The sequence below is a fragment of the Podarcis erhardii genome (genome assembly GCF_964252035.2).
Source record: "Podarcis erhardii genome assembly, chromosome: 2".
In the NCBI taxonomy this organism is placed as follows: Eukaryota; Metazoa; Chordata; class Lepidosauria; order Squamata; family Lacertidae; genus Podarcis; species Podarcis erhardii.
In genome coordinates this window covers 96,898,781-96,914,297 of record NC_138498.1, presented here as the reverse complement: position 1 = coordinate 96,914,297, position 15,517 = coordinate 96,898,781, and the positions used below count along the sequence as shown (strand labels likewise).

At 43.9% G+C, this 15,517-nt stretch overlaps 1 protein-coding gene across 2 annotated transcripts in view; it reads left to right on the top strand.

Annotated features, from left to right (window-relative positions):
- Window positions 1–9,606: 9,606 nt before the first annotated feature.
- PPP4R2 (protein phosphatase 4 regulatory subunit 2) overlaps window positions 9,607–15,517 on the top strand; it is a 33,691-nt gene continuing 27,780 nt past the window's right edge. Inside the window, exons 1-2 of one of the 2 annotated variants that reach the window (XM_081853662.1) lie at window positions 9,607–9,769; window positions 10,943–11,024. In XM_081853662.1, the coding sequence (XP_081709788.1) occupies window positions 9,622–9,769; window positions 10,943–11,024 (230 nt within the window). In that variant the 5' untranslated portion in view covers window positions 9,607–9,621. The other variant, XM_081853661.1, reaches the window with a different exon arrangement.

Genomic DNA, 15,517 nt, shown 5'->3' with positions numbered 1-15,517 from the left:
CGTGTCCCTTTGGCGAATGAGCATTCAAACCATATTCAATGCTTTCGTTGTCGGAACTGCAAGATGCACGCTCTAAATTTGGATGAGTTGTGCACGCAGCTTGCACAGTTGTGCTGAGAAAGGAAAGATCTTGAGCAGAGGAATGTGTGTCTTGGGAAGAAGAAGAAGAAGAGTTTGGATTTGATATCCCACTTTATCACTACCTGAAGGAATCTCAAAGCGGCTAACATTCTCCTTTCCCTTCCTCCCCCACAACGAACACTGTGAGGTGAGTGGGGCTGAGAGACTTCAGAGAAGTGTGACTAGCCCAAGGTCACCCAGCAGCTGCATGTGGAGGAGCGGAGACACGAACCCAGTTCACCAGATTACGAGTCTACTGCTCTTAACCACTACACCACACGGAAGAGCAGAATACCCGGTTTTGTAGGATAGCTAGATGGAGAAGAGAACCTATGCTCACATTTGCTATTGTGACTTCAGAGTAATCGGAGATGGGGAACTTAACGTGTAGCCCTCCAGAGGTTCATAGATCATGGAAGGGATCCTGAGGATCATTTAGTTCCAACTCCCTGCAATTCAAGCATAGGCAGCTGGGATCAAACTTGCAACCTTGGCGTTGCCAGCACCATGCTCTAACCAGCTGAGATATCCAGCTATTGTTGGGACTTCTAAATTCCAGAAAACATGACCAGTGGTCAGGGGATGTGAGCTGTAATCTAAGAATATCTAGAGAGCCACAGATTCCCCATCCCCAATGTGTAAAAAAAAAAAGAAAAAAAGCAACTAGCTACACACACATCACAGAAAGATGCCCCTAGACTCCTAGAGAGAGATTCTAGGCAAGCAAAGCCGTGTGTGTGTGTGTGGAATATTGGCCCAGTAACCCTGCGCCCCAGAGCACCAACCAAGTAGATGGCACAGGTTGGTAGTGATGGGTTGTTGCTATGCCCTTGTTCTCAGTAATGTGATAAACCTATGTCTGGTGTGTTCCACTTTTAATGTATGAGCCCAGAAGTGATGTCTTATTGGACGATCCTCTATACAAAAAAATAGTAACCCTGCACATAGAAGACCAGCATGTCAGAGAAAAGGCTAGCTTGGAATGCATTTTTGCCAACAGCTAGATTTCTACATGCAGGGATTTTTACTGTATATTTTTTTATAGAGGAGTCTTTGCCTGAAGTAAGATACCCAGACACAGTTTTTCCACCGCAGTGTCTCCTTGCCCAAAAGCGTACATGAGGATGGACTGGAGAATTAAAAAGGCTCTAATTTAACTCCTCTCACATTATTTACACCTCCTTGGGGAAGCTCGTCTTATAGTTTTAAAACCACTGACCCAGACTGAACCATCCATTTCCCCCATGTATCTATTAACTATATTTCATTTCCAAGGCAGCCAGCATCTTAATTCTGCTAATAGTATATCTTATTTTTCTCCTAGTCAGTGCTAATACATGATACACATGTATCACTTTGTTTCTGTTGCAAGCTATGGTCAATACAAAATGAATTGCTACAACTGCATTCATCAGGATGAGATTTAAAGCTGCTAAATTGTACGGGGTGCACACAGCACTCCATTTACCCTGGACGGAATTGCTACAACAAGCTGCCTGTATTGGACAAGTTATGGTCGTTGGAGATGTAAATAAATTGCTTATATGAGCCTTTTTTCTCATTACATTGTTGCATCTTCGATCATTATATTCCATGTTTCTGTATACAGAAAACAGTGACAAGAGATGAAAACTGTTAACGGTTGTGTTCAGTGACTTCTCACCTTGGAGATGTCCCCCTCCGCTATTGCCTCTAGGGGCTGACCACATAGTTGACAGAGGGGACTGTCCATGTCTTAGTAGCACCAGCAGCCATAACTGCACCCTTCACCATAGAATCATAGAGTTAGAAGGGACCCTGTGGGTCATCTAGTCCAACCCCCTACAACGTAGGAATCTCAATGAATGCATCCATGACAGGTGGCTATCCAACCTTCTCCACAACCTCCTGAGGGAGACCATTATTAAACTTTTGTGACAAACTGAACATTTCTGCTCTTCATGCAAAGACTGGACCAGATCCATGCCCTTTGTCCATTTGCCATTGACCATTTGCCAAGGACCTGTACAAATAGCCAAATAACACTAGTCTAGATGACTCTATTTTTGTTCTATTTTTGTTTGTCCATAACTATTAGTGTTGACAGACCAACTCTGTCATCTGATTAGAAAAGAAGGTTTCTGCTAGTTAGGGTTGCTGTAGGTGAAACATCAAAAGAAATAGAAAATCCATAAATTTGGTTTATACATAACATTTACTAGGATATATTACAACAAAGCAAGCTCATATCATATACATGGAAAGAACAAGAAAATAAACTATTTCATAGACCTGGTGAAACCTTCCAAAGGATTAAGCAAGCATATAAATATATTGCATTTTGTGTTGCTGTTTTTTATAGAGTTCATTAAAAAGTTGCAAACATAAACATATACTAGGGGCTCAGACCTTGCCATACCTCTGTGACTCACCTGGATCACTCATTTGGGCGGTCCATCTGCTTGCCTTTCTTCCCTCTGGTTCCTACCTCATTTGCCCTGGGCTTCCCACCTGCATCTCCATCCTCTGAGTGTCTCCTCACCTCACCTGTATGTCTTCTCCATCCTTCAGTTCCTTCCTCACCTCACCTAGAGCTGACTCTCCCTCCAGATCCCTCCTCCTCTCCCCACCTTACCTGGGCTGCCCATCCAACGGTCTAGCTCAGGGGTAGGCAACCTAAGGCTCATGGGTGGAATGTGACCCAATCGCCTTCCTAATCCAGCCCGCGGATGGTCCGGGAATCAGTGTGTTTTTACACAAGTAGAATGTGTCCTTTTATTTAAAATGCATCTCTGGGTTATTTGTGGGACATAGGAATTCGTTCATTCCCCCCCCCCCAATATAGTCTGGTCCACCACATGGTCTGAGGGACGGTGGACTGACCCACAGCTGAAAAGGTTGCTGACCCCTGGTCTAGCTACTAGCAGCTTCTCACCCTGTAGTTTGCTGCGCCACCTGTCTGTGGCCAATCAAACTGCAGTGTGATGGCATCCTTAGAATTTTATATATTATAGATAAGATATCTGTTCTGAACCACAGGCCCAAGGGATACCAAAGAAAGATGTCAAAAACAGCAGAATTGTGTAAACTTAAATCACAGTGTGCAGAGCCTCATTGCCTTTACAGACGCAGGACGGACACTGCAACTGTGAGTGTCAAATAATCCCCAGAAATCAAGCCACAGAATGATCTCATCGGTTCTGACCTTTGGAAAGTCCCATTGTCAGCCTGAGAACTTTTCAGATTCTTAATAATAGCTGCTGCAGTAGCTAGCATCCTTGCTGGGCTGACGGATGTGAGTTTGGTAACCCGCAAGGAGATTGATGGGGCCTTAATCCTTACTTTCCAAATGTAGCTCATGGATCATGACTGAAACTAGGCCTCAAAAAAGAAGATGAAAAAAATGATCACAGAATACGGCTGGTTGCTAGGTACTTGTTGGGTTTTGGTCATGAATGTGAATCGCTGGGCTCCAGGCAGTGAAACATGGATGCATTATGGGATGTCAAATAAAGAAGAGTGCTAACTTATTACAGAGTGTCAATTGCAAATCCTCCAAACTGGAACCTCCTCAAAACAAATGCTAAAGGACTGTGTACTTTTGTGCCAGGAGCCCTACTTTTATGCCCTCGTAAGCATGTATTGACAATATCCAGCTGGTGTTCAAAGTCTTGGAGTAGGGTAGGGAAGAGGCCATGATGAGAGGTGGGGGGATAAACATCAGAGGGGAGCCAGCTAGCAGTTGAGATGCTAATGTGAACCAAAAATGCATTGCTGGCTAAGTTCAAAGAATGATTAAAGGTGTGTTTGCTATGACTCCCATCATCTTTTCTACATAGCATCATAATGGCAGCCTGGTTGTCCAACATCTTCTGAGGGTGTAGCTCCATCATGACTTCTGCCCCAAACAGACACAATTCTCAGCATGCAGTTGTTGGTGAGGGCTTAATATCTCCACACGGCCACCACTTTTTGGAAAAAGAATAAAATCTATCACTGCCAAAGGGAGACCTCTTTTAGTCCATTGAAGCAGTTATCGAAACTGGGTTTTTATTTAGATTTAATGCCCACTTTAATATTTATTTGATTTTAGACATTTCTAACATTTTATTCTGTGAACCACTTCAGCATCGTTGGATGAGAAGCTGTCTAATATACAATTATAAATAAATACATACTAAATAATCAGAAAGAAAAACCAGGAAGTCCCTGTGGACCCTGGAGAGATTTGAAGACAAAGGAATGCTGAGGGAGATTGCGAAGGGCAATGCAGGTAACTGCTAGCCCCTCCAATGGAGCTTTCTTCACCCATATTTATGGAGCACAGGACTCTGGTGAGTGGGAAGGTGCCCTTTTTTAGCTTTCCTTGCTCCTGAAATATCTCTGTAGAGAGCAGAGGTTTCAAGAAACAACCCAAACCCTTCAAAGCCAGCATTCCTTTCATTCTTCCCCCAGATAATCCCAGGAACTATAGTTCACCCTCATAGAGTTACAATTCCCATAATCATGAACAAACTACAGTTCATTGAATTCTTTGGGGAAAGAATCCTAACCTCACTGACCTGGAACTAAGCACCACTGAATTCAATAGTGCTTCCTTTCAAAGTAGAAATGGTTAGACGTCTGCTGTTAAATGAGAGATAAACAGTAAAGGTAGCCATGGTAGTTCATAAGAGGGGGGTGTAATTTAAAATCCACAGTTGGGCAATACATTTTTGGGGACTAACCAAAATTTCACAAAAGAGGGACAAGCTTTCACATTTTCCATAACTCTTCATAAGGCAAGATGTTACAGAAGGTACAAAAATTAGGCTGAGGTAATAGTTGTGAGGTTCAGCTTGTAGACTCCATTTCAAGTTGGAGATTGGAAGCTGAACAAATCCCTCCCAGGGGCTAGAGATACCAGGTTAGACCTGGGGTTCTGAGATTAAGAAGCAAAGGCTGCTCCCCATTTCTGAGAATTAAAAATCTGGGTTGTGGTTGTCCACACAGTTTGCCCACATTCTGGTTCCAAACCTTCCCCAAGGCAGAGATGAGAATTCCAGGATTTTTGCATAGGTGTAACTAGGGCGAGCATGTAGTCCTCAGGCAAAAGGTAGAAGCAAAGTCCTTGTCTTTGATGGTTGATGGGAATTCCCAGAGAAGGTGAGTTATCTTAATATTATTTTGTCATTATAGGCTCAATTGCTGTCAACATTCCCTTCCTGGGCTATTTATTTTTTATTATTTAAACCTTTTTGTTTTAATTTGTGCAGGGATACTTTCAAATATGCAGAAACTATTATTTGCAGGTGTGCCCATTTTACCTCCAGATATTTATTCAAGTTAGCTAATAGTGGGAATGCTGCTAAAAAGGTGCTGGTTAATATGACAGTTACAAAACCTGGTTTTGTTTTTTTTAATTAGGTGGGGGAAAGCCTGTAATTCCATAATGTTCTCATATACAAAAGTATTCCCACTCCATGGTCTGAACTAAGCAAATCTTTAATTCACTAACATTTTTATAATACATTTTTGTACCCCGGACAGCAATTGTTCCTCTCCTTATTGGACATTACTGAAGCATAATATGCGCTGTCACCCGGAAGAATGCGAAAGATGGATGAGCCTTGTCAGTTACTTCATGGAATGACAAATTGGCTCTGCCCTCCTGAAAACTGGGGAGATGGGGTGGGGAGGTTTTCTCCATCAGCCTGGAGGATGTTTGAGAAACTACTGCCACTTGAATTGTATGATAATAACCATTAAGGTGGTTCAACAAAGACAGGCTATCATCTCAAGGTGTTATCTCTAATTCTATTCAGAGACACGGTGATATATATTAACACTTCAAGGACAATTCATGGGTGTTTTTTTCCTGTTTACATCAGTAGTACTACATTTGTGTAAGGGAAGAAGTGGAGCCCCCGCCCCATCCGCAACAAAAATGGAGGGGCAAGGGAAAAGATAAGCCATAAGCTGGTGTTTTAAAAATTAGTTTATTGTGTGAAAAAACCATCCAGTACATATGGGTTATTCTAGTCACCTGATAAAGCAACTCAGAGTACATATACAGTGGATGTGCAGGTTGCGAACGTGATCAGTGAGGAAGGCACATTTGCAACCCACAGCACCGCGTCTGCGCACGCACCAAAACCCGGAAGTAACCTGTTCCGCTACTTCCGGGTTTTGGCGCGTCCGTAACCTGAAAATGTGTAACCTGAAGCGTCTGTAACCCGAGGTATGACTGTACTGAGTTAACTGGTGTACCAGAGTAAGAAATGTGATGGTCCTTTTTCCTTGAAAAAGACCTTCAGTAAAAACATATTGGGCAACCCTACTTAGGCGTCAGTCATGGTCCCATTTACCAGAGACTGTTGCTGGCATCCAGCTGTCTTGAGAAACAAAGGAGTGCACCTACAGGGGTGAAGTTAAACTGCTGCGTCAGGCCAGGGTGCAAGCCTGGCCAGTGTGTATGGAGGTCCTGGGCTGCTCAAACAACAAGAAACACCTCCCTCAGCTTCACTGATGTGGTCCAAAAGAAAGAGAAGCAATATGTTTGGCAAGAGCTTGACTGCAGGAGTTGCTGGAAGGAGGTGTACAAGACACCATCCAACCATCTTGGGGACTCCACTCTGTATTTGTATAGGGTTTACTCTAGATATCCTGCAAGGCAGCAGTGGTTTAGGTTTAGGACTAGAGTTTTCCTTCTCCTATGTGGGTTACCTTCCCAGGGTGACATGCCCCATTTGCCCCTCACTTCCCTCTACAGCACACGCAGAAACCACCTTCTTGACCATTGGACCCACTATTGTCTCATTGGTTCAATCCACCGGAGCCTGTCTTTACATGCAGAGGAAGTGCCTAACTCACTGAGGGTTTGAGACCCATCAGCTATCCTCACTTGGTTTAGCTGGCCAGCCCAAGCTGTTTCCCCAGGTGTGGTCAATATCACCTGCTGACACCTAAGAGCTACAGGTGAGAGCTGAGTACAGAGTGAGGACCAAAGGTGAACAACTACCCCGGAAGGAGCATGATGTGCCCCCCTAGGCTCCACTGAATTCAATAGAATTTGCTTCTGAGTAGGCACAGATAGGAATGTACTATAAATTACCAGTTTCAAGCACTAGCTTGCAGACCCCCACCTTCTTTCGGCCTTACTAAATTAAAATATCAGGGTCTTTTCCAGGGAGTCTTCTCTTATGAGGTGGCCAAAGTATTGGAGCCTCAGCTTCATGATCTTTCCTTCCAGTGAGCACTCAGGGCTGATTTCCTTAAGAATGGAGAGGTTTGATCTTCTTGCAGTCCATGGGACTCTCAAGAGTCTCCTCCAGCACCATAATTCAAAAGTATCAGTTCTTTGGCAGTCTGCCGTTTTTATGGTCCAGCTCTTACTTCCATACATCACTACTGGGAAAACCATAGCTTTAACAATACGGACCTTTGTCGGCAAGATGATGTCTCTGCTTTTTAAGATGCTGTCTAGGTTTGTCATTGCTTTTCTCCCAAGAAGCAGGTGTCTTTTAGTTTCGTGACTGCTGTCACCATTTGCAGTGATCATGGAACCCAAGAAAGTAAAATCTCTCACTGCCTCCATTTCTTCCCCTTCTATTTGCCAGGAGTTGATGGGACTAGTGGCCATGATCTTAGTTTTTTTGATGTTGAGCTTCAGACCATCTATTTTCACCTTAATTAAAAGGTTCTTGCAGTCTACTATAAATGTGGTCCTACTATAATTGACTGTGGCCAGCCCCTAAACTATGTGTATATGTTTGTGTGTGTGTGTTATGAACTCAGAGGTATGAGAGGAGACAATTCAGCCCCTGATGCAATCTCCATGGTGCTGATCATAAATGTGTTGTTTATGTGTGGAGTGAAATGGAAGGCACTGTGGTATAAATGGGGCTTAATTTGATACTGGGATGCACTGTAGCTTAATCCAGGGACCTGTTTTCTTTAAAAATACAAAATGGCCTTCCATTTATTATTGATTTTAAATAATCAGTCAGCACATTTAGGATTGACAGTAGGATTTACTTATCAAGGGATAAAAGCAGGATTTACATTCCAAAGGTACTTTACTTTATCTCTGTCCATCACAGTCCATAAGCTCCTATGGTTGTTATTTTAGAAATTAAGCACTGGGTATATAAGAAGGTTATTAAAGCCTATCACCTCAAATCAGAAGATGTGGCAGCAAATCTGTGTCTGGCTAATACCACCACAGGCTGATTTGGGACTCTCTTTATGCAATGCTATTTCATACAAAAAAATAACTGCTTATGGAAAATAGACTGGCAGGCTGATAGCCAGACTAGAACCGTTCAGATGACATTTTCTGTTTACAGACTGACAGACAAACAGATACTGTATATTCAACCTGAATAGGCAGAGCTGGCCCAAGACAGTTTGGCCCTGGAGGTGAAAGGGTGAGTGAAAATCTACAGCAAGAACAAAGGGTGGTGGTGGTGGAATAAAGATCTACACTGGGATCTGCTGCCCCTGTGGATCCTGCCACCTGAGGCAGTCACCTCACCTTGCCTCATAGGTGGGCCAGCCCTGTGAATCCACTCAAGATTTACAACCTCATGTGCCTGCCAACTAGGCCTGAGTCTGATATAGTGAGGGAGAAATAGTAATTTACAGAACCCTTGCTTGCCTCCATAACTATGATATGAAATAATCCTCTTTCCAGCCCGTGTTATAGAATTAGCTGGATGCTGTAGCTGCTATTCATCAATCTACGGCCTTTCAAAGCACTTGGGGTGTTGTCTTTTGATTTTACTCTCAATACATTTAAGTATTTTGTGTTTTATGCTGCAAACCTTCCTGTGGTCTACTGATGAATGGTGGTACAGTATATAACAAATCTATCTCTGCCCATCACAGGCCATTACACAACGAAAACCAATTACAAAAAATACTGTGTGTGTCTGTGGTGAGTCTCACTACTCAGCACCATTCATGAAACAGTGAACGAATTCCAGGTATAGAATGATGCAAGAACTGAAGTTCAGCTGCCCTCAAGTTTTACAACTTTATAGACTGTCGAAATAATTTTAGCGCCATCCAGCGTGAAATCCCCTCTCCTGTGCAGCTCCGTCCTCAATCTGCAAGGCGATGCGCCATTATATTCTGACGGTTGTTTTATTTCAGCTCACGCAAAAACCGGGACGAGCACATGTGGGTGCTTGGGGGGGGGGCACCGAAAGGGGAAAGACCCTTGTCTGTGAGGTGGGGTGGAGAGGGGTCGTGTCTGATAAAGGGAGGCCGGAAAGAGAGAAACTCGTTCTAGTGCGTAACGCCCGACGCCACCCCGCACCCAAAACACTAGCGAGGCGGGAGAGGTGCCGAGAGAGAGAGAGAGAGAGAGAAAAGCCGCACATTTCCATCTCGGAACGTGACGCAGCCGGGAGAGGGGGCGGGGCGAGCCGAAGGTGAAAAGCGCGCCTTCCGACCAATCCCAAGCCGAGCTGCTTTGCCGGCGATGCGGCTCTCCCTGCTCGGCTTGTTTGCCCCACCCCCCGGCTGGGCGGTGACGTCATGGCCGCGGCCCCTCCCCCGCCTCCTCCTCCTCCTCCCCTCTCGAGCGCGCCCCCGCCCCGGCGGGAAGAGGAGAGGCTCGTTTCGGTGCGCTTGCGAGAGGGCGTCGGGGGCGCGCACGGCGACGGCCTGGGCGCCATGTTGGAAGGTTGCTGAGCCCGGCCGCCGGGGTTTCTGTGTTTCTCTCCGTCTCTCTCTCTCTCTCTCTCGTCTCTGTCTGTGGTGGAGGCCGTCGCTCCCGCGGCTGCTGGTGCCTGCTTCCCGTGAGGGCCCTGGGGGCAGGAGGAGGAGGAGGAGGAGGTGGTGGTGGAAGAAGAAAAGGAGGCAGCAGCGGATCATGGATATCGAGAGGCTGCAGGAGGCGCTGAAAGGTGAGGGCTGCTTGTTTTTTGATGGGTTGGGGGGGTTGGTTACCCCGGGGTCACGTAGGGAAGGGGTGACCCCGAGGTAACCCACCCACCCCCCCCTCAAAAAAAATGTGAGAGGTTGTAGAGGAAGCCCTGAGGGAAGGGAAGGGGAACGGGGGGGGGGGGCAAGATGACCTGTAAAAAAAGGAAAAGAAAAGCTGTGTGTGGATGTGGAGGAAGTCTAGTCAGAGTCTGATCAGTCTTGCTTTCCAGGCCCCTAATTTCTGGGGTGAGGGTGGTGGTATGGGGATCCTGAAACGACCCAGAGGTTTCTCTGTCTCCTCCTCCCCCACCGCCTTCCTTCTATCTGGATCCCCGCCCCCCCTAAAAAGGCCCTCGGAGATCCCTCTCCACTCTCAACGTGAACTGTTTCTTCTCCACAGTCCGTGGTCCCCAATGGGTTCCCCGTTTCCTTTCCCTTTCCCATTTCCTGTTACTTTCTGCTTCCATAATCCCCCAGCCCCACCTCCAACCCCACCCACAAGAAATCTCTGGTTTACACTGGCTACAGCTTTCTCCTCACCTGAGGCAGGTAGCCTAGTATGAGAAACCGGCTTTGAAAGGGAAGTTGGATATGAACTTTCCAGTTACAGATAGGTAGCCGTGTTGGTCTGCCATAGTCAAAACAAAACAAATTCCTTCCAGTAGCACCTTAAAGACCAACTAAGTCAGTTCTTGGTATGAGCTTTCGTGTGCATGCACACGAATCGTGTGCATGCACACGTATCTGAAGAAGTGTGCATGCACACGAAAGCTCATACCAAGAACTGACTTAGATGAACTTTCCAGTCATTGAAGTGTATATGTTGTCCTTTGGAGGCCTATAAGGCCCTGGCCTTTTGTGTGTGGGAGTGAGTGTGTGTTTCTTTTGCTCCTTAATAACCTTTCTCCCGTTTTTCTTTACCTTTTTGCAGATTTTGAAAAGAGGGGGAAGAAGGAAGTGTGTCCTGTACTGGATCAGTTTCTTTGTCATGTTGCCAAGACTGGAGAGACAATGTGAGTGATTTTTTTAATTGACTAACAGCTTCTTGGTGTGGTTTTGGACATGACAGAAAGTTAGTAACCAAGTGTTTTTCCATTATAGGAATACTTAATCAGTTAATTTTCTACAGAATTCTACACTAAGAACTCTGCAATCTGAGTTTCTCAAGTTTTTCTGTTTGGGTAACTTACTTCCAGACTTAAAAGTTGCTGCACATTCATTGAAGACTGAGAATTATCTAAGTCCCTGTGTTTCCTTATAGTATTGCTTGTCAGCCTTAATTGATCCTGCTGAGTACATTAAGCCTGCTGTTTTTTCCTTTTAAGAAGACAACCACCCACACTTCTGACCTCTGCTTTTATAGTCAGAAACCAGAAAAGCATGTGTTTTGCAATCAGTTTTTGGAATTGCAAGTTAATGAAAAGTACAGACGTTGGGTCTCAAGCCTCTTCTACGTTTGGTTCAACTTTTCACACAAGGAGCCCCAGTGTGATGCTTCCTGCACACAGCTGTAGACAAATGATGACTTTCTGTTCTTTAATAGCTCTTGATTCACTAGCTAGCATAAGATACTGTTTTCCCCCTGACGGTTGTAATTGTGCATTGGGGCAGTGCTGGCCCTGTTTGGTAAACCTAAATAAATTTTGAGACAGTTCTACTTTAGTTACCAGCACATTGGGAGTTGTTCACACAGTTGCTGTTTTGTGCCAGTGCATCTTGATCCAGAAGTGTACTTAACCGCACTTCCCAAGCCTTTGTTGGTCACCTTCAGCCTAAGGCAAATATCTATGCTTTTCTGTTGGTCTACCTTTTTCCTCCACACCACTTCCCTCTAATCTCTACAAAATCAGGGAGCAAATCCCTCTCTACTAGATAAGATATCCACGACTGCCTCTGCATAGGTTTTTTTTTAATAATTAAAATGTTTCTGAGCAGAATTACAATTGTTTATTTGTTAAGATGAGAATGCCTACTATTATTTGAATTGCTCTTATTTGCCCAGGAGGATAATTTATTGGCAGCCCTCCTTCTCTAACCAGCCCTTTGAAACGACATTTCTTCCTTCCAGAATGGCTAGCCATGTGCCTGGGATCTACAGGACTGAGATTCCAGGTAAAACCAAGTGCTTGGTTTTCCCAGATCTCTCAGAACAATACTTATTTCATACTTGTTCATATCACCCCACACAACCAGGCAGTGGCTTCTCTTCTGGTGGTCTCCCTTGTATCCCTGTTTTATCTTGTACCTTGTACCAACTTCCAGCCCTGCTCACTACATCAGTTTCCAGAAGCAGTGAGGTTGAATTTGGATCCCTTCCATTTTAGAGAGTGTGGGTAGTGGAGATTGGCATAGTCCTGTGCATGGGACAGCATGCAGGTCATTTGTAGTAGTGTAGGGTGCCCGCTGCCCAGAGCGCTGAAGAGTCTTGTCAACGATGCTCCTGGACTCTCCTGCTTCTCTTTAAGCCGGTGTGATGCAAATCCTTGCTTCTAATACTACTTGTGGCACATATGTCTGGCTTGAGGCAATATGGTCAGCTGTGTGTTATTTAATATATAAAATAAGATATTTATTTATTGTTACTATAGTGTCATCACTCTGCATGGTCCTTTATAAAGTACAAGTCCTTGTCCCAAGGGGGTTACAGACTAATTCAGGACAAAGGGACAGTAGAGGAAGAGGCAGTAATTGACAGTAGGATTAATTTGAGGAGAAATAAATATTTATTTCAATTACACATATTTAACACTCTAATGTCTAATCTTATACCCTGCTATAGCTACGTTTATGCCCAAAGGTGTCTCAAAAAATGAGTTTTGAGGAGGGATTTGGTGCATCTCCAGTGTTCTGGGAGGTAGTTCCATGCATAAGGGTAACAAGAAGTAAACTGGGAAATAATTTGATGGTGCACAATGCAGACATTGAAGAGGTGTGGGGCAAGGCCATGGTAGGATTTGAAGATAAATATGAGAAGCTTGTGCTGGATACCAAGAGAATACAGGAAGTCAGGATAGGAATTTAAGGAGGAGCTTTATGTGGCCAGAGCAACAAGAAAGGTGAGGGGGTGGGTGGGAAAAATGAGACAACAGAAGACTAGAGAGGAAGCTGCCTTACACAGAGTCACACCATTGACCCATCTTGCTCACTACTGCATAGTACACTGACTTGACCAGCTGTGGATTTTCAGGGTTTCAGGCAGCAGTCTTTCCCAACCTTTCCTGGAAATGCCAGGGATTGAAACTGTCTTTCTACATGCAAAGGCTCTGACACTGAGCTGCAACCCTTCCATAAGGCTGCAGTAGAAAAGATGAGGAAGCACAGTTATTTAACACACTTTTTATATATCTTAAGTTTTTCTTTCCTGTATTATTTATTATTATTAAAGTTATAGACTGCTTATATACTTCACTTCTCTAGAGCTTCCCTGACTTCCTTATTGTCTCACTATTTAACATGAAGAGGAAAGGTCTCCAGTGTGCACTGTTAGCGAGTGCAAATTTTCTTGCTCCCAAGCTATCCTAGTGGGGGAGGGTAATGCAAGATGCTGGCTTCAGCAAGGAATGTTTATTTCAGTGAGTATCCTTTTAGAGTTTATGTCTAGCTTACCAGAGAAGCTTTACTTCCCTTTGTGACTGGTTTCTAGGGAAAGCTGACGTCATCAGTTTTATTTGGCTCTTTGAATTAAAGGGTTCAAGCTCAATAACAAAAGAAAGTTGCTCATGTCTTACTTTAATATATATTCAAACTAAAGTACAAAGACATTATTTTTCTATACTTAGCTGCACCAGTTTAAACTTTGTTGTTTTGTTTTTTGTCATCCTTCCATGGTTAACTGTTGACAGTGTCGCTTGCAGGATCAGTGTAATGCAATGGATGCCAGACAATTATGTCTCTACTTGTGTGATGAGTCCTCCTCTCATCCCCCAGGCATCCTTCCCAAATCATCTCCCGTGGTTTGGAGAACCTTCCAGAGCAGAATTGTATGGATGTTGGGAGGAGGACAGGGAAGTCCCATTGCAGAAGCAAGAGTCATAGAAGCATAGAGTTGTAGAGATGGAAACGTGGCCCAAGGGTCATTTAGTCCAGCCCCCTACAATGCAGGAAACTCGATTTAAGCATCTGTGACAGATGGCCACCCATCCTCTGCTTAAAGCCCTGCAAGGAAGGAGAGTCCATCACCTTCTGAGGGAGTCTGTTTCTCTTCCACTATTGGAACAGCTCTTACCATCAGGAAGTTCTACCTGATGTTTTGTTGGAATCTCCTTTCTTGTATCTTAAATTCATTGGTTTGAGTCCTACCCTCCAGAGCAGAAGAAAACAAGCTTGCTCCATCTTCCATGTGACAACCTTTTATATATTTGAATTTGATTATCATATCTCCTCCCAGTCTTCTCTTTTTCATGCTAAACATACCCAATACTGAATTCCCTCAGCTGTTCCTCCTAAGGCTTGGTTTCCAGACACTTGATCATCTTCGTCACCCTTCTCTGCACATTCCAGCTTGTCAAAATCATGCCCAAAATTGAACACAGTATTCCTGGTGTGGTCTGACCAAGAGTGGTACTATCGCTTCCCTTGATTGGAACATCATACTTATTTTGATGCAGCATAGAATAGTATTACCTTTTTTAGGCTGCTGCATCACACTGTGGATTCATGTTAAGCTTGTGGACTACTAAATCTCACACAATTTTGGATATTAGCCAATGTCTATTAAAATTTGTGTCAGTATGATAGAATGGAATAATGATTGTAAAAGCTTGCATACAGGCAACCTTTGATTTATGCAGGGGTTATGTTTTGGGTCATTTCACGCAACAGTGGAGCATGTATAAGTTCACCCATTATGCCCCTTTCCCCTACCATTTCCATGTTCGCAGCAGTGCACATGTGCACGGTCGCGTGTTATTTGAACGCACACAAAATGATCATTGCCTGTATTTCTTATTTATATACTTAATAGTAGCCTGAATCCTATGTGGCCTTTTTAAACAAATTTTATTTGTATTTTCTTTAGTATCAGAATTAGTCCTCCTGACAGTTTGGCTTTAGAAAGTTCATATCTAGCATCTTAACATTTTGGTAACCTTAGAGTACATTAGCTTTCAGGATAAAATGCAAGGACATATTTTCAGGATTATTTTTAATGAATATTAGCCTGTTGGTTGAAAGTCCACTGTAGTAAGAAGCACCAGTATTCAAAATGTAGCTGTTAAGTTTTTTTTTTTTGTTTTAAGAAACACCTGAGAATTTCCCGATAGAAGAATGTTCTGTTGATAGTTGGCATATATACAAATGATTGTATACATGTCAACCATGAAAAAGGGTTGTATAATAAAAGAGGTGGCAAACCTGTGCCTCATAGACCATATATGCCCCTCAAGACAGTTTCAGTGGACTGCAAAGACTACACTTTTCTTTTTGATTTAATAATATGGGGGATGTGAGTGGTTTGTGGCATTATTTGTGGGTCTTACATTCTTAGCGGAGTGCCCCAGTGCTATTT